Source organism: Macaca fascicularis, chromosome 17 (assembly GCF_037993035.2).
Source record: "Macaca fascicularis isolate 582-1 chromosome 17, T2T-MFA8v1.1".
NCBI lineage: Eukaryota > Metazoa > Chordata > Mammalia > Primates > Cercopithecidae > Macaca > Macaca fascicularis.
In genome coordinates, this window is record NC_088391.1 from 4518421 (window position 1) to 4539751 (window position 21331).

The window sequence follows — 21331 nt, forward strand, 5'->3', positions numbered from 1 at the left end:
CATGCCAGCCCTCTGTTTTTCAATTGAATAATTTCTATTGGTCTACCTTCATGTTCACTGATGAATTCTGTCACCTACATTCTGCGACTGAGCCCACATAGTGATCTTTGATACATTGTTATTTTCGAATTTCCCTTGCTTCTAATAGTTTAACAATCGATTCTCTTGGGATATAATTATATCGTTTTCCAATCGTGATAGTTTTACTGTCTGCTATAGGTTGAATGTATCTGCCAAAGTTCATGTGTTGGCAGCTTGATCCCCACTTCAGTCAGGATTTCTTTGAAATTTTCTTTGCCCAGTTCAGGCATTAAGAAGTGTGTGTGTGTGTGTGTGTGTGTGTGTGTGCGTGCGCGCTTGCTGCCTGAGAGTGGGGGAAGACATTGTGAACAGGAATCCTGTATTTGCTTGTCTGTGTCACCACTCTTTCTCCCACCCTATTCGCCTCCTAGTGATCCCTCCCAAACCTCTTATACCCCAATTCTTTTCCTCTGATCCTCAAGCCTGGGGGATTCAAAGGAGATGGGAAACGACCCCGCCTTCTTATGAATATGCAACAGTAAGGGATTGGGAGAAGCGGGAGAGAAAAGGCCTGCAAGAAATTCGCCTCGGGTCAGCCCGCTCCGGGCTCAGCCCAGGCCCGCCACCATCCTCCCCACGAAGAACAGCGAACAATAGCCCAGCCCCGGCCTTGGAAGCCGAGCTGGCCGCAGAGGGTGACGCTGAACTGCTCATCGCCAGGGAAACGCGGCATCCAGACAGCCCTCCAGAGCCGGTGTGAGCTCTGCTGGGCGGGGAGCCAGAAACCGATTCGCCGCGGTCCTGGGCCCAGCGGCTGGGAGTTCCCGGCCCGGCCGAGCAAATGAAGAGGGCGCAGGGCATGGGGGCGGCGCGCACCCGGGACAGTTTCCCGTTGGCTTCTCGGTGACCTTCCTCCCACTTCCAGCTCGGAGCTGGATGCTGGGATCCCTCCAGCGACCCTCTGAGGACATGGGAGGGATGCTGAGACAGGCAAGTGGGGTTTCTCTGTCGATTGTCACCTCGCCCGTACTTTTGGAGAAGGTAGAGCCAAGCAGCGTTTGTCCTAAATCCTGTGTCGGTGGAACTTTTTTTTTACTGAAGTGGGGATGAAAGTTGATCGGCGGTTCCGGGTAGGAGAAGGGACAGAGCTGCTGGCGCGGTGAGGTTAGAAAAGTTGCCGCAGCCCCAGGGGGCCCGGGGGCGAGCGCATAGGGGCGCCGGGGCAGCGTTTGCATAAAGCCAGCTCGGCGGTCGCGTTGCCATGGCAGCGGGGGCGGGGCCGAGCCGCGGCGTGGCTGCGTTGCCGGGCGACGGAGCGGCCGCGGTGGAGACCGGGAATGCCCCGGGCTCAGCGTCCTTGCGGGAGCCCTGGAGCCTGATGCTTCGCTGGACACGCGTGTCTCTCGGTGTCAATCCACAGTCCGCTGGCAGCCGCTGTCACTTGGTTAGGGAGTAAGGCGCCTGCGCTATCACCTACTAATGCCTTAATGCTCTGCTTTTGAAAATACTTGAATTGTGGTGTGATGGAAGACATGAAGAATAGTACTCCTACTTAACAGTTTTGTTTTGTTTTGTTTGTTTGTTTTGAGACAGAGTCTTACTCTGTCGCCCAGGTGGGAGGGCAGTGGCGGATCTAAGCTCACTGCAACCTCCGCCTCCCAGGTTCAAGCGATTCTCCTGCCTCAGCCTCCCGCGTAGCTGAGATTGCAGGCGCCCGCCATTACACAAGGCTGATTTTTTTTTTTTTTTTTTTTTTGAGACGGAGTCTCGCTCTGTCGCCCAGGCTGGAGGGCGGTGGCCAGATCTCAGCTCACTGCAAGCTCCGCCTCCCGGGTTCTCGCCATTCTCCTGCCTCAGCCTCCCGCGTAGCTGGGACTACAGGCGCCCGCCACCGCGCCCGGCTAGTTTTTTGTATTTTTTAGTAGAGACGGGGTTTCACCGTGTTAGCCAGGATGGTCTCGATCTCCTGACCTCGTGATCCGCCCGTCTTGGCCTCCCAAAGTGCTGGGATTACAGGTGCGAGCCACCGCGGCCGGCCCGATTTTTGTATTTTTAATACCGTCAGGGTTTCACCATAATGGTCAGGCTGGTCTCAAACTCCTGACCTCAGGGAATCCGCCCGCTTCGGCCTCCCTAGGTGCTGGGATTACAAGGGTGACCCACTGCGCCTGGCCAACAACGTTTTTTAAAAAATATATTCTGTTTACTCGTTTGTAAGGTACCATCTACTGACGGGAGTTCCTTAATTATTATTTAAAAAATAAAATGCGGAACCAGGTTTGGATCCACGAAACGAATTGTTCCTCAGCCTTTTAAACATCCTAACCAAAAACATTTGCAAAAGAAAAATAAATAAAGCAGGTAGCAGTACTAAATATTAGGCACAGTACTCAAAGTGCAGACAGTTCTACTGTTGGATCTTAAAATGCTTTAGAAAGATGCGACTTTCACAAAGGACTGGAGAGAATCAGCCTCATTTTATTTCCATGGGTATTTTCTTACATGGAGATGTGCCAGGTAAGTTTGTCTTACTAGGTCAAAGATTACTTGTTTTAGCCATATACTACAGAAAAAATGGCAAGGGGTTTGAATGATCTTTTTTAGAGCAGTTTTTTTCTGTAGCTACAGTAGTGCTTCTATTTTACAAATTATTTGTTTACTTAGATATTCATTCATCAAACATTTATTAAGGCTGTACTATGTGCTGTGTGCAGTGCTAGACTTGACAGCAGAGAGGTAAGTGGTGAGAGGCACACACAAAACTGAATTAGAAAAATTCACAGTTGGCCGGGCGCGGTGGCTCACGCCTGTAATCCCAGCACTTTGGGAGGCCGAGGCGGGCGGATCACGAGGTCAGGAGATCGAGACCATCCTGGCTAACACGGTGAAACCCCGTCTCTACTAAAAATGCAAAAAATTAGCCGGGCGAGGCGGCGGCGCCTGTAGTCCCAGCTCCTCGTGAGGCTGAGGCAGGAGAATGGCGTGAACCCGGGAGGCGGAGCTTGCAGTGAGCTGAGATCCGGACACTGCACTCCAGCCCGGGAGACAGAGCCAGACTCCGTCTCAAAAAAAAAAAAAAAAAAGAAAAGAAAAATTCACAGTTTAGGGAGCTGAAAGTGCTGGGAAAGCAGTTGTAAACATAACATTCTCATTGTGAGACGCCACCAGAGCAGCCCCTGCTACTGGCCAGGGGAGGTACACTGACCGCAGCTGAGCTTGGAGCTTCATTGGCCTTGTGGGTTTTGCTCTTTCAAGGCAGGCATTATTGGACCCATTTAAAACAGGAGGAGTCCAGCACTCAGAGAAGTGCAGTGATGAGCCTCATGTCACAGCGAGTCAGGCTCAAGATCCAAAAGCCCCTGCTACGACATATATTTTGGAACTTTCGCCCTTTGATGATTAAATCCTCACTACCTGAATGACCATATTTTGATCATTCATAATGGTAAGTGATTTTCTTAAAAACAATAACTATAATGCAATTTTGTTTTTGGTTGAGATGTTTCTAAAGTCACCTATTTCTAAAATCAGATACCAATTGCATTCTGAAGATGTGTTTTTCCAACTGGAATGTTGTCATTGTCAATAATATTTTTTTCAGGGGTTCCTGGTAAGTAAATGAGAAAATTTAAATTTGGTTATTCATCATTTTAAAACATTGAAAGAGTTTGTGTTTTAAAGTACTGTATTTAATAAATCATTATAGCATGAGATTTGTTTAAAGCAAAATACACTAGTTATCATTTAAGTTTTTATTAACTTTTTAAATGTTTTGTCACATTTCTTAGTTTGCACTTGCAGCCACATTAGAGAGGTCATAGGAAAAATTTCTATCTGGAAAGTTGTCCTAGAAAGTTCAAGTATGGACTGGGCTGGTCCTGCATGAAGACTTAGCTATGCATTTTCCACAGCAGCCTGGAAAACCTCTTTGAACTAATTTTATAAGTTATTTTGCTATTACAATTTTATTTTTTCAGATAGATTGCAGAATCCCTGAAGGCAAGGACCAGGTCTTTTGTGTCTTTAGAATTCTCTTCCTAATACCAAATACAACACTCTTCATAAATATTAACTGGCAGAAAAAAAACAAAAATAAACTTTACTGCACTGATGAAAACTAGAGTAGAAATAATACTTTTATAGATACTATTCTGAGTCACAAAAGTTTTGCTTATGTGCTGATTGCTTTTTTTTTTTTTTTTTTCTCATTAAACTATACTGTGAAATGCTAGGTAGTACCTATTTCATAGGTAGAAAAACTTGAGTTGTGGTGATTAGCATATGAAGTGTTTTTCAATGCATTATCTTCATTGAGCCTTACAACAACCATTCAAGAATTCACATCACCATTTTTCAAACATGGTAGAAAACAGAAGCTCAGAGAAGTTGAACGAGTCAGTCAGGGTCATCCAGAAAGGAAGAGGTACATCTTCTGACCATTTCACATGGTTTTTATTCTGCCATTGCAAACCAGGTACATGTGTGAACTTTGGGAGGCTGGGTCTCTCACCAGCTCTGGGGTGCTCGGTGCAAGATCCCTTCTCTCCCTCACATCCCCAAGGCGGCTGCTCTGTCTGGGAAGAATGTGAGAGAAACTCTTTTAAAAGACAAGGAAGCAGGGCAAGTGAAAGGAGGAGCTAGTGAGGGGCTCTCTGGAGCAAAATGAAGTGAGGGTGAGAAGGAAGAGTCAAGTGAAGTTGATCAAAAACCAGCCACTGTTCAAAAATGGGAGTGAGGGGATGGGGGAGTGTCTTCTTTCAGGCTGCTATCACAAAATACCACAGCCTGGGGGATTAAGCAACAGACCTGATTGTCCCAGTGCTGGGGGCTGGGAGTCCGAGATCAGGGAGTCTGCAGGGATGGTTTTTTCTGATGCCTTGCTCCTTGGTTTACAACCAACTGCCTTCTGCCTTCTTACTGCGTCCTCACACGGTCAACCTCCTATATTGTCTGTGTCCTAATCCTTGCTTATAAGAGCACCAGTCATACTGGATTAGAGCCCACTCATATGACCTCATTATACCTTAATTACTGCTATGAAGGCCCTATCTCCAAATACAGTCCCATTCTGAGGTACTGGGGTCAGGACTTCATCCTGTGCATTTTGAGCCCAGAGCAGAGAATTACAAAGTTGACACTGATCTATGACTTTGAAAACAAGACCTGTTACCTGTTTCAATTACTTTGTTATTCTCGTTAGTATTTTCTCTTAGCGCAAATAAATGGTTGAGCAAATAGTGGCCATTTATTTTTACATTAGTATATTCTGCTGGTTGTTTTTTCAAAAATCCAGAACTGAATTCTCTATTTAGCTTGCTTCATAATTTATTTTCACTCTCCTCTCTGCAGGGCTAGCTTCAAACCTTTCCAAGCTCTGACCAGGGAAGATGAACCCTAGTTCCAGCTAGCGGTGACGTGTGTATCTGCATTTTTTGAGCTGCGGAGTGCTTGGAGTCATATTCGCTGCCTGTGCAACACAACAGGCCTGATGAAGATGAAATGGCAACACCGTGCAGACCGCGAAGTGTAGGCCTCAAAGAATCCTGGCCATGAAGGTAAGCTGGGCAACCTTCCGCCTGCATGGCGTGATCCATGCTTATTTCTAACAAGATACCTGTGGCAGAGCATTTCAGACTGTTTGTGAAGGGCAGCCAGTAGAATCTGAAGGTTTTCACTAAAGGCATTGAGCAACTAACAAGGGTGTAATTGGAATGCGTGGCAAAAACTCCAATTGTTAAAATATGTGGTCATGAAATAACAGGGTCTAGAGGGAAGCCTGCAGGTCTTGTGGTCAGTGCCTTGCCCTTGGCTGGACTACATAGTGTCTGCTTTGTAAAGGTCGAAATCAATACTGTGTTTCCAGTCAGCCAGAGAAGAAGGTTGCGGAGTCTTCTGCCGCAGAAGTTCCGGGATTCACCAGTCACCAGCGTCTCAAAGTACCTGCGTTTGTCTCCTTAACTTCCTTCATTACTTTATATTCTGCCTTCAAAGGGAGGGAGAGTAGTCTTCTATTTTATCCATTTAATGTCTTGTCATTTGCTGGAAGAATTTTAAGAGGTTGCTTCTTGGCCCTTCTCTGTAAGTTGAATAGAAACCGTGTGCATTGTTCTAGGAATCTGTTTCTGTCATAGCCCCGCGGCGCCTGCCCTTCCCACCGTGAGTGGTGGAGTTGTGGTCTGTGTCCTCCTCGCATTCCCCCCAGTCGTTCCTCTTTGCTTCCGAGTGTGAGGCCCCGGATGAAATTCTGCAGTATCCCTGCTGAAGAACAGGGCGCCAGCACACCTGGTGGAGCTTTTCCAAGGAACACGGAAAGCGTTCGGAATGCACTGCTTGGACAAGATCCAGCAGCTTTCCCTGACAGGCGCTTTCAGAACCAGATTCTTGTGTGGAAGAGTCACGGTTATCCCAGCCAAAAAACGCTGCCTGTTTCTGAGAGCTGTGCCTACTTAATTAGAACAGGGATTAGTGCCAGCACTTGGAGTTTGAAAAGTCAGCTTTGAATGTGATGCAAGTCCCTGCAAGGTAGAATGGTCTGTTTCTCCTTATTTGAGCCAGACATCTGTGTAACTGGCCAGCTGTGCAAATCATCTGGCACAGATTCAGGAGGTGAGCTGGTCTCTTCAGTTGTTGCTTTTATAGCAGCTTTTAATCAAAATGCTCGCCTTGGATGCACTCTCCTCAAATTAAGGAACAGAACCACCAAACACAAATGTGTAAAGAGTGAAGGAAGACAGTTATTCTGGCTGTTGATGGCTTCCTCAGGCTGCGCCTAGTGAAATGCCCTTTCTTCCCCTCTGCTACCGAAGATGGTAATGACGGTGAGTGGCTTGGAAGTTCAAACCACTCAACAAGTATTGACCAGTCACAGCCTGTATACTCAGTGCTGACGGGGGCACGAGATGTGTCATGACCTTTCTTCCTGAGTAGTTTATGATCCGGCTGAGGGTGAGCGGCCGTGCACACAGGGAATCATGGGAAAGGTTGTGTCATGGTGTGGCCACCCCAGGAATGCCTGTTGTGGGGCCTCAATGGCCAGAGGCCCAGATCCTCCCTTGCTGTGGTGTCTTTCCTCCTACCTGTCTCCTGCATGTTCGCATCACCCCAAGCCCAATCCAGGCTGTGTCCCATTTTTCAGCTCAGGGTCTTCCTCCAGTCTGGTGAGGGCAGCTCACGAAATCCTAGCTCTGGATGTGTCTACCCCAGGGTGAGTCTGGCTGTGGGGTTTCAAGCCTTATCTTCCTGGAGGAATTTCATCAGGGTCTGAAGGAAATAAAAGAGGGACTGGGCTGAAGAAGAGGAGGAGAGGGCTGTTCTTTCTTCATTATTGATGGTAGTCATAAATCACTGGAAAGTCTTAAAAGTGCCTGAGTGTTCATTTCCAGGACAGAAGGATACGGAGGCAACATAAGAATATAAGACTGTATTGAGGGCAACAGCAGGCAGAGGAGAAAAATGCTGGTCACAACCCTAGATGGTTACTGAAGAGAGGACAACAGCCAGCGGTTCATATGCTGAGACGGATGGGAGAAGAGACACACAGGGACGAGGAAGCCAGCCCGGGGACCAAGTGTCACCTGGATTAGCCGCAGGTGCCCTTCTCCTCACCCGCGGACCTCAGCTCCCCGCTTCATGATATCAGCAGTGATTTGGAGCTGGAGGAGTCCCCGGGGAGAAGGGAGTGAAGCTGTCGCTCATTCCATCCTTCCTGGCATTTCAAGTTGGAATAATAAATGCAGTTTTGGGGGTTAGGTTTGCAGGTGTTTTTAGCATACCATGGTATTTCGGCTGGCCCAGGGACCTAGTCATCGTGTAACCTCTTTCTAAGGAAACTAGATGCCAAATTCCAAACAAACAAAATGTTATTTTTGTTGCGCAAAGCCTTTGCGCCGTGAAAACTAGGGCATCTAAGAATTTTATTTAGATAACAAGACACGGATCAGAATGGGGCAGAGGAGCATCGGGGGAACTGGGACCTTGCATAAATGCTTATCGAGCCAGATTCCCAAAGATGTACATGTGTCATCTGCAGGAAGAGGGTTTTGATTAGTTTTTAAGGTCCCTTCTGCTCCTTCTAAAAACCAGCCTAAAATGGAACGTGTCTTCTCTAAGAATCCCAAATGTTTCTCAAGTATCAACCCCTTGGCCTTTTATCCATGAGTCCCCTGGTGTCTCTAGGAAGCTGCAAGGATGATGGTATCTCCCTGTTTTTATACACAAGGTTGGGAAAGTCTGTCTGGGAAAATGTTTCAAGATGTGGATTTCTCAACTTTATCCTTTTGGTTTACTCCTTTGTGAAACTGCGTTGTCTTCAGCTGCTCCTGGCTTTGATGTCTTAGCCTTGAGAGAGAGCATCGGGGCCATGCAGCAGTCATTTGGCCACAGGAATTTCGGTCACTTCAGGCTGTTTTTGCTGTTGTATTCCATCTCAGGCGCAGACGCCTGTCGTTTCCTGAGATTGGAAACATCATGGGATCTCGTTGTGCAGGGAGTTCAGTATATTTAGAGTGAAGCACAGTCACCTATCATTTTACATTATGGGAAATCTTGACAAGTTTCAAATCTTGGTATTTTGGAGGTGAATGGATATATCTGTGTGTGTGTGTGTGTGTGTGTGTGTGTGTTACTGCTCCACCTGGGGCAGGCCTACCCCATAGGCAGTGTGCCTAGAATAGCCTGGATTGATACTTTAAATGAACTAGAGGATTGAAACCTACACTGAACCTCTTAGTAAAATGAGACATTCATTTATAATGAAAGCAGATCTCTTAGTTTATCGGATAGGTAATCTTGGGGTCTTATTTAGCAGGTTTTCTTTCAGTGGTTGTGTCTCTATTTAGATAGCTAATGTGGTATTTCAGAAAATATTTTCTTGGCTGTTAGAATATGTCTATGACCTGGAAATGAGGAGCCACACTATTTGTAAAATACATTTTCAGTGGATAAAAGATAGCTTGAATAATGTAAAAATCCATAGTTCCCCTGATAGCAGAGTTCTATTCTTTGCAGAAAAGTTTTAAGCACTTCTAAGGTTAAATATTATGTTCATTACTCTTAGCTCTGGGAATCTGCCAAAATTATTTTTGCAACCTTGTTTGTATTTAGCCAATATAGGCAGTCAGCCACTGAATTAAGCATTTTCTTTCCTCCAAAAACCTGATTTTGCCAGTAAGAATTTGGTTATGCAATTATATGTTGACTAATTAGAAGGTAAAAGCTCCAGATTGGAAAAGTTTGGTGTTTTATTTACCGTTTTGAAGTGTGCAGTTCAGCAGCATTCAGCACATTCACATTGTTGTGCAACCTTCACCTCCACCCATCTGCAGAACTCTTTCTATCTCACACAATTGGAATTCCGCACTCCCCTCTCCAGCCCCTGGCAACCACCATTCTACTTTCTGTCTCTATGAATTTAACTACTCTAGGTACCACTTATAAGCGGATTCTACAGTATTTGTCCTTTAGCATCTGGCTTATTTCACATAATGTAATGTTCTTAAGGCCCGTGTATGTTGTGGCATATGTCAGAATTTTTTTTCTTTTTCTTTTTTTTTTTTTTGAGACAGAGTCTCACTCTGTCACCCAGGCTGGAGTGCAGTGGCGCAGTCTCAGTTCACTGCAACCTCTGTCTCCTGGGTTCAAGCAATTCTCCTGCCTCAGTCTCCTGAGTTGCTGGGATTACAGGCAGCTACTACCACGCCTGGCTAATTTTTGTATTTTTTAGTAGAGATGGGCTTTCACTGTGTTGGCCAGGCTGGTCTTGAACTCCTGACCCCTCAGGTGATCTGCCCACCTTGGCCTTCTAAAGTGCTGGGATTACAGGCATGAGACACTGTGCCCAGCCAGTTTTGTTCATTTTTAAGGCTGAGTAATATTCCGTAATGTATACAGACCACATTTTGTTTATTCTTCACCTGCTGATGGAAATTTGGGTTGTTTTCACCATTTTAAATCTTTACAATGGTATTCTGGCTGCATGGTATTCTGTTCTGTGGTTATAACATATTACATAAACCAGGTCTCTATGGATAGGCTTTCAGTTTTTTCCATGCTTCTGTGAATAACTATGAACTTAAACCATTTCACACAAGTGTAAGCATGTTGGTCAATCAGAATTATTAATATTGATATGCTGAGAAGAATGTTTTGGGCACATTAAATTTTGGGATGTTGATGAATTTCCTTCTATGGAGATTGTACCAATTTATGTCTCCTTTATAAAGAATCTGTTGCCCAAGCCCTCACCAATGCAGCATGTGAACAAACTCCTTCATCTTTGCTCATCTCGTGATGGAAAATGATGTCTCAGTATAGTTTTAGTTTACATTTCTCCTGTTTTGAGTGATCTCTGAATGTTTCAGGGCCATTGTATTTCTTTTACTGCAACTATCTGTTCATTTCCTTTGTCCATTTCTCAGTTGGGCTGTTGGGTTTTTCTCCTCCCTCTTCTTTATATTGGCTGTTGTTGAAAAATATCCTTTTGTTTGGCATCCCTAGTGTGCAGCCTGCGGGAATCTTTGGAGCTCTCCTATGAAACAGGAGCTTTGTCTGAGAATTAGTAAAACCTGCTTTTCAACACCATTGATCAAATACTGGCTTGGTGACAGTAGATTTTATTAAGGGGTGAGTCCAGTGCGGTAGGAGGCCTTACTGAAATGGTTCATATGCTGAAGAAAGAGTATCATTGTGAGAAAGTTACAAAAATTTCTAGTCTCACAATGTGTTTTAATGTTAAGATTTACTCGGCCGGGCGCGGTGGCTCATGCCTGTAATCCCAGCACTTTGGGAGCCCGAGGCAGGTGAATCATGAGGTCAGGATTTCAAGACCAGCCTGACCGACATGGTGAAACCCCGTCACTACTAAAAATACAAAAAGTAGCCAGAAGAAGTAGTGTGCGCCTGTAGTCGCAGCTACTCAGAAGGCTGAGGCAGGAGAATTGCTTGAACCCAGGAGGCAGAGGTAGCAGTGAGCTGAGATCGCACCACTGCACTCCAGCCTGGATGATAGAGCGAGACTTTGTCTCAAAAAAAAAAAAAAAAAAAGAAAAGATTTACTCAAGTTATCTTTTAAAAGTTGAATACATACACATAAGTAACTTGGTATGAACTGAAAAAAACAACCCAAAATAGTGTATTATTAAATATCATTTGCTCAGCTCATGCAGCTAACTGCATACTGGAAAACTCAAACTCAACATGCCCCACTCTGAACTCATTCCTCTGACCCACAGAGAAACGTCCCAGTTCCTGAGTTTACTGTCTTGCTTCTCCACATATCTATCCACTGTTTTTTGTATTATTCTCTCCATTCTTGCCACGGGCTGAAAGTTGTGTCCCCCTAAAATTCGATGCTGAAATCTAACCCCCAAGGTGATGGTGTCAGAAGTGAGGCCTTGGGAAGTGATGAGATCGTGAAGACAGAAGCCCTGATGAACAGGGTTGGTGCCCTTAGAAAAGAGGCCTCTAGAGCTGTCTTGTCACTTCCACTATGTGGGGATGCAGCGAGACGGCACCGTCTGTGAGCCAGAAAGTGGGCACCCGCCAGACAGTGAATCTGCGGATGCATTGATCTTTGACTTCCCAGCCTCCAGAACTGTCAGATAAACGTCTGTTGTTTATAAGCCACCCAATTTATGGTATTTTGTTACAGCAGTGCAACCAGAGTAAGACAACTGCCAACCAGTTCCACCTAAACAGTCCCTCCAGTGTGTCCACCCCCCTGCACCTGGTCACCACCGTCTTGTTCAGATGCCACCCAATCCCTGCTGGGTTCCCTCAGCCACCTCCAGCCGAGTCGTTACCTTCAGACTTTTCCACATTCAGCAGTTGTATGATCTATCACTAAGAGGAGTTTATGAAATGCAACTCTCTGGTTTTATAAGACTATATCCCTGGCTGAAACCCTTTGATGGCCCCCATTCCCCCTAGAATAAAACTCAAATTCCTTATCATGGCCTCTGGACTGGCATGCCCTGGCCCACTCCCTCTGTTTCCTTACTCATTGCCCACTCCTTCCTACACTCCACTGTTCCCAATAGTAATTTCTCAATTCCTTAAACTCAGGGTGCACCCTTGTTTCAGAACCTTTGAATCTGCTCCTTTTTCTGGAATGTTCTCCTCTGTTCCACTCCCCAGTCTCCACCAACCTGAGCAGCTCTATTCCTTTGTCCTCCAGCAAGTCTTACCCAACACTCTCCAGCCTGGTTTAGTGGCTTCTTCTAGGATCCAGAATGTCCCTTAGCTTGCATAATTGCCCTATGCTGTAACTGCCTACTTCCTTGTACAAAAGGGTGCACCCCACGAAGCTGTAAATGCCCAGGGAGCAGGATCACATCTACCTTGTTTCCCGTGATCACCCAGAACCTAACTTATTGATTGCTCATAAACATCTGTTGATGGATGACTGTTGAAAGATGGCTGGAGAACTAAAGGAGAATGCCTTCTGGGAATGGGATGTGACTGGGTGCCAGTGGGTTGTGATAGTATCACACATTCAGAGTCTTGGGATGAGACCCTGAGTGTCTTCCCCACAAATCCTGAAACCTGTGTGGCAAGAAGAGAAAGCTGAGTTGGCTGCAGTTTTATTTGCCTGGTGTACCCGTGGCCTTGTGAGAAAGACAGTGAAGGAAGATGAAGCCTGCTCAAGGCTAAGATCAGGCAGAGGAGAAACAGACACCTGCTAATTGTCTTGGCAGAGTCCCAGGCAGGGCAGCAGCTCCCTGAGTGGAGAAGGGGCACACAGGCTTAGGGCAGAGATCCTGGTCAGGGCTGGTGAGGAAGCGATGGATTAGGAATGCAGCATCACTCAAATTGCCTTCAAGGGCAGCCCATCTAAGAACCTATGCTGTCTTTTCTTTTTCATACATTCCTGTCCCTCTATGAGATGTAAGTGTGGTTTGTGGCTGATTCAGTGCAATAAATCATGTGTTTGCAGAATGTAGTCACTGATTTGGGACTTAGGGTCTAACCAGTATGCAGTCCAGTAAAAATAGCAAAGGCCATATTTTATTGCACTCTGTCTAAAGTAAGCAAACTTTCAGCTGAAGACACTCTCAGATGACTTCTTTTCTTGCTCCTCTTTTCTCCCTGAAAATTTACAGGGAATGTTGTGGTCCTAAAAAACTTCTCCTTCACTGGGCTTCGTGCTGCAAAGTTAGTGAGCCCCAGCCCCCAGTGTCCAGCTGTCTTTGTTATGACTGCATTCTTTTCTCCAATGCATTGATGACTCGTGTTCATAGCAAGGCCAGCACCATGCATATTGGGCACATTTGTGAAAAATTGTTCAAGAAGTAAATATACTTCTCAGCTCCTAACACCAAGAGGACAACAGAGTAATCATCCCACAATGACCTTCATTTGTGGAAAATCAGATTAAGGAGACTTTGAGTTGGGGGCAGGTGGGCTGGGGTTGGGGGGTGGGTGAGTGTGTTGTTTTCTGTATTGTTTCTGAGAAGAAAAGTCTTCCATGCCAAGCAGTGGTGAGCGTGTTCACTCAGGCGTTGGTATAGTGCAATGTGGAAAGCCACCCCAAATGGGAAGAGGACACAGTGATGAAGACCATGGGGTTGTTGTAATGATTGGCACTGCCATTGTTGAGTGGTTACTACAAGCCAAGCACTCTGCTAAATATTTTACATGGATTATTTTATTTAACCCTCACAAAACCTAGGAAGTGGGTAGAATAGTTAGGTCCATTTGCATTGAGATTACTGAGGTCCAGAACCACCCTCCCTGACACTCCTCAGGTCTGGGTTCTTGGTAGAAAGTGGAAAACTGGAGTCTAACCATGTTTAGACTCCAGTTACATGGGTTGTCCATGTTACAACCCAGGGATCTGCTGCCTCCATCAGTGTCCAGGAGGTCTGAGTCTAGCTCTGTTCCTAATAGCTGTGTGACCTGGTGTACTTAGGTCTCTGTGCTTCACAGCAACATGAGGTATATAAGAGAATTATATAAAGTAAGGCATGTGTTCGTTAGGGTGATACTAAGTCCTGTAATAAAGCCCAACATTTTGGTGGCTTGACACAATCAATAATTGCAGGTGTGTCTGCTCGGTGGCAGGTGCTGGTGGTGGTGGATGGCTCTGCTCCATGAAGTCTACAGGGATCCAGGCTGATGAAGGCTTTGTGTCTTTGATGTGTGATTTCCAGGACCATTACACCCACAGACCAGAGAATAATGTTGGCAGGGGCAGTCCCAGGTATGATAAGGCCTGAAGGGTCAGTTTTGGGGACCCTCTTTACGAACGAACACAAAGTGGCCCATGTGCTACAGCCCCTCCCTGGACTTGAAAGGGGCCCTGCAGCAGAGGGATCCTGCAGCCTAGGGTTCCTTAGCTTCCTGGAAAACTCACGTCTGTAGTTGGATGGAACTTGGGGACATGGCCTCGTTTGGCTCCACAATGCTGGGAAACACTGTCTAGACCGTCCGAAATAGAGGACTGCTGGCAGCTGCTGCCATGTGTGCAAAGCGCTTCCAACAGTGCCTGGCACGGCAGGAGCTAGGAAGCATCAGCTACTATTCCTCTGTTTACAGTGCAGCATGGAAATTCCATCAAGCCAGCTGTGCCCTGACAGCTGCCTGTCATATTTTCATCAACACGCTCTGATCATCATATTATGTGCCTGGGCTTGGCCCAGGCTGCTGTGCTTTCAGAAAAGCCTGGAAGCATCAGCAGAGATGGGTTTAAAAGTCCACAGTCGGCCAGGCGCAGTGGCTCACGCCTGTAATCCCAGCACTTTGGGAGGCCGAGGCAGGCGGATCACAAGGTCAGGAGATCGAGACCATCCTGGCTAACATGGTGAAACCCCATCTCTAGTAAAAATACAAAAAATTAGCTGGGCGTGGTGGTAGGCACCTCTAGTTCCAGCTATTTGGGAGGCTGAGGCAGGAGAATGGCGTGAACCCGGGAGGCAGAGCTTGCAGTGAGCCGAGATCGTGCCCCTGCACTCCAGCCTGGGCGACAGAGCGAGACTCCATCTCAAAAAAAAAAAAAAGAAAAAAAAAATCCACAGTCTAAGTTGCCACATAAGGAGCAATGAACCTGCTGCGGTGAAAGGTCATGGACAAGAGTGTCCCAAGGCTTGGCCCACTGTGGCAGCTGGGGTTCCTAAGCCTGGCACTTTGCGACTGCAGAATCACAACTGCTGCCTCAGAGTATCACTGATCAGCCCAGTTACATTTGTAGTCCAAGACAGTGGCTTTCAACTGTTTCTTTCCCATAGACCACAACATTTTAATTAATGGTTTTAGTTGATCTGCCACTAACTAGTGTGTGACTGAAGTAGGTGATATTAAAGTACTGTTCTTCCTAGCAATGCATTACCCATATCATCAAACATATTTCCATTGTCTGCACATTTACGGCAATAAGGCTTCTCTGCAAATAAGAGAAAGCATGCACCTCTCAGAAGAGTAATGTTGTTTCACAGATGTCACGTGCTTCATGCCAGTTCCTGCCAAGGACATTCCCGGCCCAGGACCTGATACCATGTGCATGTGGCCTGTCCATGCCCCAGCCCTTCCCACAGACCCCTGCATGACACTGTTGGACCACGGATTCAAACCCACAGGTCAGGATAAGTGAGAATTTACCTAGGAAAGCCCATCCTTTGGCTAGATGGAGAGGAAGCATCCAGGCTTGCTTTTTAAGGGGATCTCTAGGTACTTCCCCATGAAAACTCCCCATCCAGCTGTAAACCACCCCTGCTCACAGCAGGCAGTATTTATGCAGCCTAAGGGTGAGGTCATTGCATATTCCAACAACAGATTTGTCTGGGGAATTAAATTTGCTTATGTTCAAGGCATATGTGCGGGTTCAGCTGGCTGGGGTGAGCGATGATTCCCTGAAATCTGTGAAGTGGTGGGTTTTTTTTTGTTTTGTTTTGTTTTTTGACAAGTAACAAGGAGTTACAATGAAATGTCCTTCTGAATTATGAAGTGGCTGCCACGCGTTGGCGTCAGAGCCTGTTCTTGCCAGTGACAGGTATTCTTGTCATTCTTACAGTTTTGGGGTAAATGAAATTACACTCCTGGCATTCTAAATTCCAACTCAGAAAAATTTTCTAAAGGAAACACTACTGTGAAAGGATTAGGGACTTAGACTGCTCCCTGAAAGCACCTTTGGCCAAACCTGTGGCAAAACCATAATTAAAAAGATGGTGTGTAGGCTCATGTTGATTGGTAAGAATTTGAAACATATCTAATGTAGAATGAATGGAGCTTCAGTTCTCAAATGGAGCTTCAGCTATTGTATAGAGGGAGGAATGAGACAGTCTTGCCATGGCTTCAGAGAGCAGACTTAGGGTGAAAGCTGGAGGATGAGGTATCATCCTTAACAAGGGCAGAACTTTCTATTAGAAGCAGAGGTGTTGGGGAGGAGGTTCGTGTGTGGGACTGGCCGGTGTGACCACAGGTGCCCTTCAGGCCCTGACTGCTAAGATCCTCTAAGTGCTGGGTAGGTCCTGCTAATTATCTGCAACTGGTAGCCTATCTTTAATGACCACACGTGGGAAATGTTGAAGTTTTCTGTTCGTCATTGAGTAATGAAGGTGAGAAAAGAATAAAATGAGCATAGAGTGCTGTTGTTTAACCTCTGCAATATTGGAGTCTGTGTAGAGGAATAAAGAGCACTCATTTTTGGAAATGGAAGAGTAGAATTCTAATAGTCAATAGGCAATAGATTATTTCTCCCTTACAGTCATAAAGAAAATGGCTTGCAAGCAAGCCCTACATTTTAGGCCAAAAGGCAGATTAAAACCTAAAAGCACATCAGCGCACTGTTACGAAGCATTTGCTTTAAACAGGTGAATTGGTTTAGCTCAGCGTTCTGAACTCTAGGGGTGATTGTGCCTCCTGGGGACATCTGGCAGTGTCTGGAGATGGTTTTGAGTGCCGTGATTGTGTGTGTGATGCTGCTGCTGATGTCTAGTGGGTAGAGGGCAGGGATGCAGCTAAACATCTCACCATACACAGGACAGCCCCCAAACACGATGTCCAAAAATGTCAGTATTGCCAAGGTTTGGGAACCCTGGCATCCTTAAGCGCCCGAAGATACATACCAATCTCATTTGCTTTTGTAACACTACAAAAAATTGCATGTTCAAATTATTTATCATACATAGCTGATCTTCTGATTTTATCCCTAGAAAGAAAAAGGTGTGATCTTTGAACACATGTAAATCAAAGATTATTTTGTTTTCCCTGTTTGGTTTAATCAAATCCTGGTGATGACTCCCATTTAACTGGATTTGACATTAACATCAGTATCACTGGGCCTTGATTTTTGAACTTGTTATTATTTCTGACTTATTTTTAGATAACTGATTATGCTGATAACTTAAAATGAATCCAGCCCAGATGGGAAGGAAATAACAGAGGTCAGCTCTGGCAGGGGACCTAATTGGCAGCCGTTTTTAGCTCAAAACAGACGGAATCTCCAAATCGACTGAAGTTTTCCCTTTGAGATAAAAATGTGAGGTCATGGAATTTCATCTGTATCTGATACGCATTTTCATATCTATACTCAATCTAATTTTGTGATCTGGAAAGCTTTGATTCTTCTTACCAAAATCTCCTGAAAAAATTACAAAGGCAGAGAAATAGAGGGGGTCGTGTTAATTCACGTATTGATTTGCAAATGAGAGCAAAAGCTCTAACTCTTTGAAAAGTGTAGAGAATGGTGAGAAGGGCATAAAAATTCAGATAAGCCACGTTTCCTGAGAACTGGGGAAGAGTGAGGCTGCCTTGAACTGCGTGGAGGAAGTAGTCGTCTTTTACTCTGAGTACTGATTGGACCCTGATAGCATGTGCTTTGTCTCTGCCTGAGCTTCCTGTTTCAGGAAAGACTTGAAGAGCTGCAGAGACAACTGAGCAGATAAGATATGGGACCTGTGAGACACACAGAACTCAGGTTGCTCATTCCGGAAGAGAACAGACCCTAACCATGTGTTGGAGTCTCTGAGGAGATGAAGGGTTTTGGGTAGGTTACAGATTAGTTTCCTCGTGCTGCTGTAACAAGTTACCATGAACCTAATGGGATTATTATCTCATATTTCGGGGGTCAGGAGTCCAAAGTGGGCTTCACTGGGCTGACTCAAGGATTACTTTCCTTCTGAGGCCATGAGGGAGAGTCCGCCACCTTGCCTTTCTACCTTCTAGAGTTTTAACACTAGTGTTTGCAAGTGAGAACAAAAGCTCTAACTCTTTGAAAAGTGTAGAGAATGGTGAGAAGGGCATAAAAATTCAGATAAGCCAGATAAGAAAGGCTTTCAGCAAATTCAATTTCTCAGAGTTCAATTGGGCCAAAAACGATTTGCAAATCAGACAGCCTCCAGAACGAGAAGAGGTTCAGAGTGACTGAACTGGGGCTGTCACATGGTCAAATAATATTTATGGACAGAGGAAAGAAAGCGACGTAAGAAAACGAAGTGGCGTACAGAAACAGCTGGGTTGGTCACAGCTGGGCTCTTGCCTTATCTGAACAAGTTTAATGGTTGGCGGCCTGTGCTTGGCTGATTGGCTGAGATTTGGCTACTTGTTAAAAGAGTAGCTTATCGGATGTTTACGCATCAGTGAGGTTACAGTTGACTCTGCAGAAGAAGCTATGCACAAGAAGCCTTGAGGCCAGACTTAAAGTATGTGAGGAGGCAGCTTTAGGCCAAACATAATTTAACAAGAGGCTGCCAGCGTTCCTTGGCTTATGGCCCCTCCTCCATCTCCAGAGCCAGCAGTTGCCTCCCTCTGACCTCTGCTTTTATGGCCAGTCTCTTTCTCAGGCTCCCCTCTTCCTTATAAGGATCCTTGTGCTGACAGTTGCCCTCTCAGATCGTCTTGTGGGCAGGGGCTGCTTTTCCCAACTTGTAAGTCCTGCTTGTAAGCAGGAGAGTGTGACTCAGAGAGCCCGTTGCTGTTCCCAGTGCCCTACTCCTCTTAAGAACAGCGAATAATGGAATAACGAGTATTCGTCCTGGGCTTCTAACCACTCTTGTAAGGATCAGTCATGATTGATGGAAATACCTGGGTTCTTGAGAATGATGGCTTTTCTGCTTAAACAACCATCAGTTTCAACTAAAAATACTGTGAGCAGAAATGGTCTCCATTTTTATCTTTTCTTTATTTGTTAAGGTATAACGGGCATAGAATGCACATATTGAAAGTGTACACTGTGGTACATCTGTGTATACCCACCACAATCAAAACCATGTCCATATTCATCACCACCAAGAGTAGAACACGCATGCCTCCTGTAATCCAACCCTCCCCGTACCCACATTCCCAGGCAAACACTGATGCTTCCTATCACTATAAGGTACTTGCATTTTCTAGAATTTTATACAAAAGAAATCATACGTTATAAAATCTTTTTACTTCATTCAGCATAATTTGAGATTTATCCACGTCATTCCGTGTATTACTAGTTCATGGCTTTTCATTGCTTAGTAGTTATATTGGTCCATTTTGTATTGCTATAGAGAAATACCTGAGACTGGGTAGTTTATAAAGAAGTTTATTTGGCTCATGCTTCTGCATGTTGTGTGTGAAGTGTCGGACCAGCATCTGCTTCTGTTGAGGCCTCAGGAAGCTTCTAATTATAGTGGAAGGTGAAGGGGGAGCAGGCGTGTCACATGGCAAGAGAGGGAACAAGGGAGTGAGGACGAGGTGCCAGCCTCTATAAGTAACCAGCTCTCTTCTGAACTAATAGAGGAGAGCTCACTCATTGCCTTGACAGGGCACCAAGCCACTCATGAAGGATCCACCCTCTATGAATTAAGCACCTCCCACCAGGCCCCACCTCCACCACTGGGGATCATATTTCAACATGAGTCTTGGAGGGGACAAACTATATTGGTAGTATTCCATTGTGTATCCAGCCACTTGGGAATGAACACTGGATTGTTTCTGGTCGTGGGCTATGATGAGTAAAGCTGCTACAGGAATTCAGTTTCAGGTGTGTGTGTGGACAAATGTACTCTCTTCTCCTGGGGTAGTATCTATGTACAAATGGTCATGTGGTACATATGTTTAACTCTTCTAGAAACTACCAGACTGTTTTCCAAAGTCTTTGCACCATTCCACTTGCCCACCGGCAGTGAATGTTCCCACCTTAGAATGTTCCAGTTACTTTATATTCCCAACAGCACTTAGAATCATCAGTTTAAAACATTTTAGCCATTCTAAAGGTATGTAGTGGTGTCTTGGATTAGTTTTAATTTGCATTTTCTTAATGACGAATGACATTGAGCTTTTTTCTTGTTCTTATTTTCCATCTTTGTCTTCTTTCATGAAATGTCTATCCAAATCTTTTGTCCATCTTTGTCAGGTTGTTTTCATATTATTGCATTTGAGAGTGTTTTATAAACATGTTCTGGATAAAAGATCTTTATCAGATACATGATTTACAAATGTTTTCTCCCTGACTGTGGCTTATTGTTTGATTTTCTTAACAGTGTCTTTTGAAAAAGAGAAGTTTTTAATTTTGATGAAATCCAATTTGTCTGTTGTTTTCTTTTATGGATCGTGATTTTTTGTTGTATTTATGAAATCCTTTCCTAATCCAGGGTTACAGTGTTTTTCTTCTATGTGTTCTTACAGAAGTTTTATATACCTAGGTTTTGCATTTAGGTCTATGGTCCAATTTCAGTTAATTTTCATATGTGGCCTGAGATATGGATTCAGGTTCATTTTTTTTTTTTTTTGCACATGAACATCCATCTGTTCTAGCATCATTTGGTGAAAAAATGATACTTTTCCATTGAATTATCTTTGCATTTTGTTAAAAATCAGTTGGCTTTACGTTGGTGTTCTGTGATCAATTTTCCATCTTTTCACTAACGTTGACTTTTTTTTTTTTTTTTTGAGATAGAGTGTTGCTCTGTCCCCCAGGCTGGAGTGAAGTGTCAGAGTCTCGGCTCCCTGCAACCTCTGCCTCCACGTTCAAGCAGTTCTTAAGCCTCAGCCTCCCAAGTAGCTGGGATTACAGACCCATGCCACCATGTCAGGCTAACTTTTTGTATTATTAGTAGAGATGGGGTTTTGCCACGTTGGCCAGGCTGGTCTTGAACTCCTGACTTCAAGTGATCCACCTGCCTCGACCTCCCAAAGTGCTGGGATTACAGGCATGAGCCACTGTACTCGGCCTAATGTTGGTTATCTTGATAACTGGTTTTATAAGTCTCAGAGTCAGGTGCTGTAGGTCCTCCATTTTTTTTCAAGGCTGTTTTGGTCATTTTAGTCACTTTTCATTTCCATGTGTTTCAGAAACAGATCCTCATTTTCAACCAAAAAAAAAAAAAAGCCTGTTTGGATATTGATT

The 21331-nt window shown here is 45.0% G+C and overlaps 1 protein-coding gene and 1 long non-coding RNA gene across 11 annotated transcripts in view; both read left to right on the top strand.

The window, feature by feature from the left end:
- Positions 1-547: 547 nt before the first annotated feature.
- Positions 548-21331, top strand: part of SPATA13 (spermatogenesis associated 13) — a 327141-nt gene continuing 306357 nt past the window's right edge. For 8 of the 10 annotated variants that reach the window (XM_065533069.2, XM_074021714.1, XM_074021721.1 and 5 more), the window contains exon 1: positions 5478-5576. In XM_065533069.2, coding sequence (XP_065389141.1) covers positions 5571-5576 — 6 coding nt within the window. In that variant the 5' untranslated portion in view covers positions 5478-5570. Of the gene's footprint in view, positions 1012-5370; positions 5577-21331 lie in introns of those variants that run through there. The other 2 variants (XM_015439064.3, XM_074021719.1) reach the window with 1 other exon arrangement.
- On the top strand, positions 15465-19390 carry LOC141408951 (uncharacterized). The gene is made up of 2 exons (XR_012426763.1): positions 15465-15590; positions 17336-19390. It is a non-coding gene; the product is annotated as an uncharacterized lncRNA (long non-coding RNA).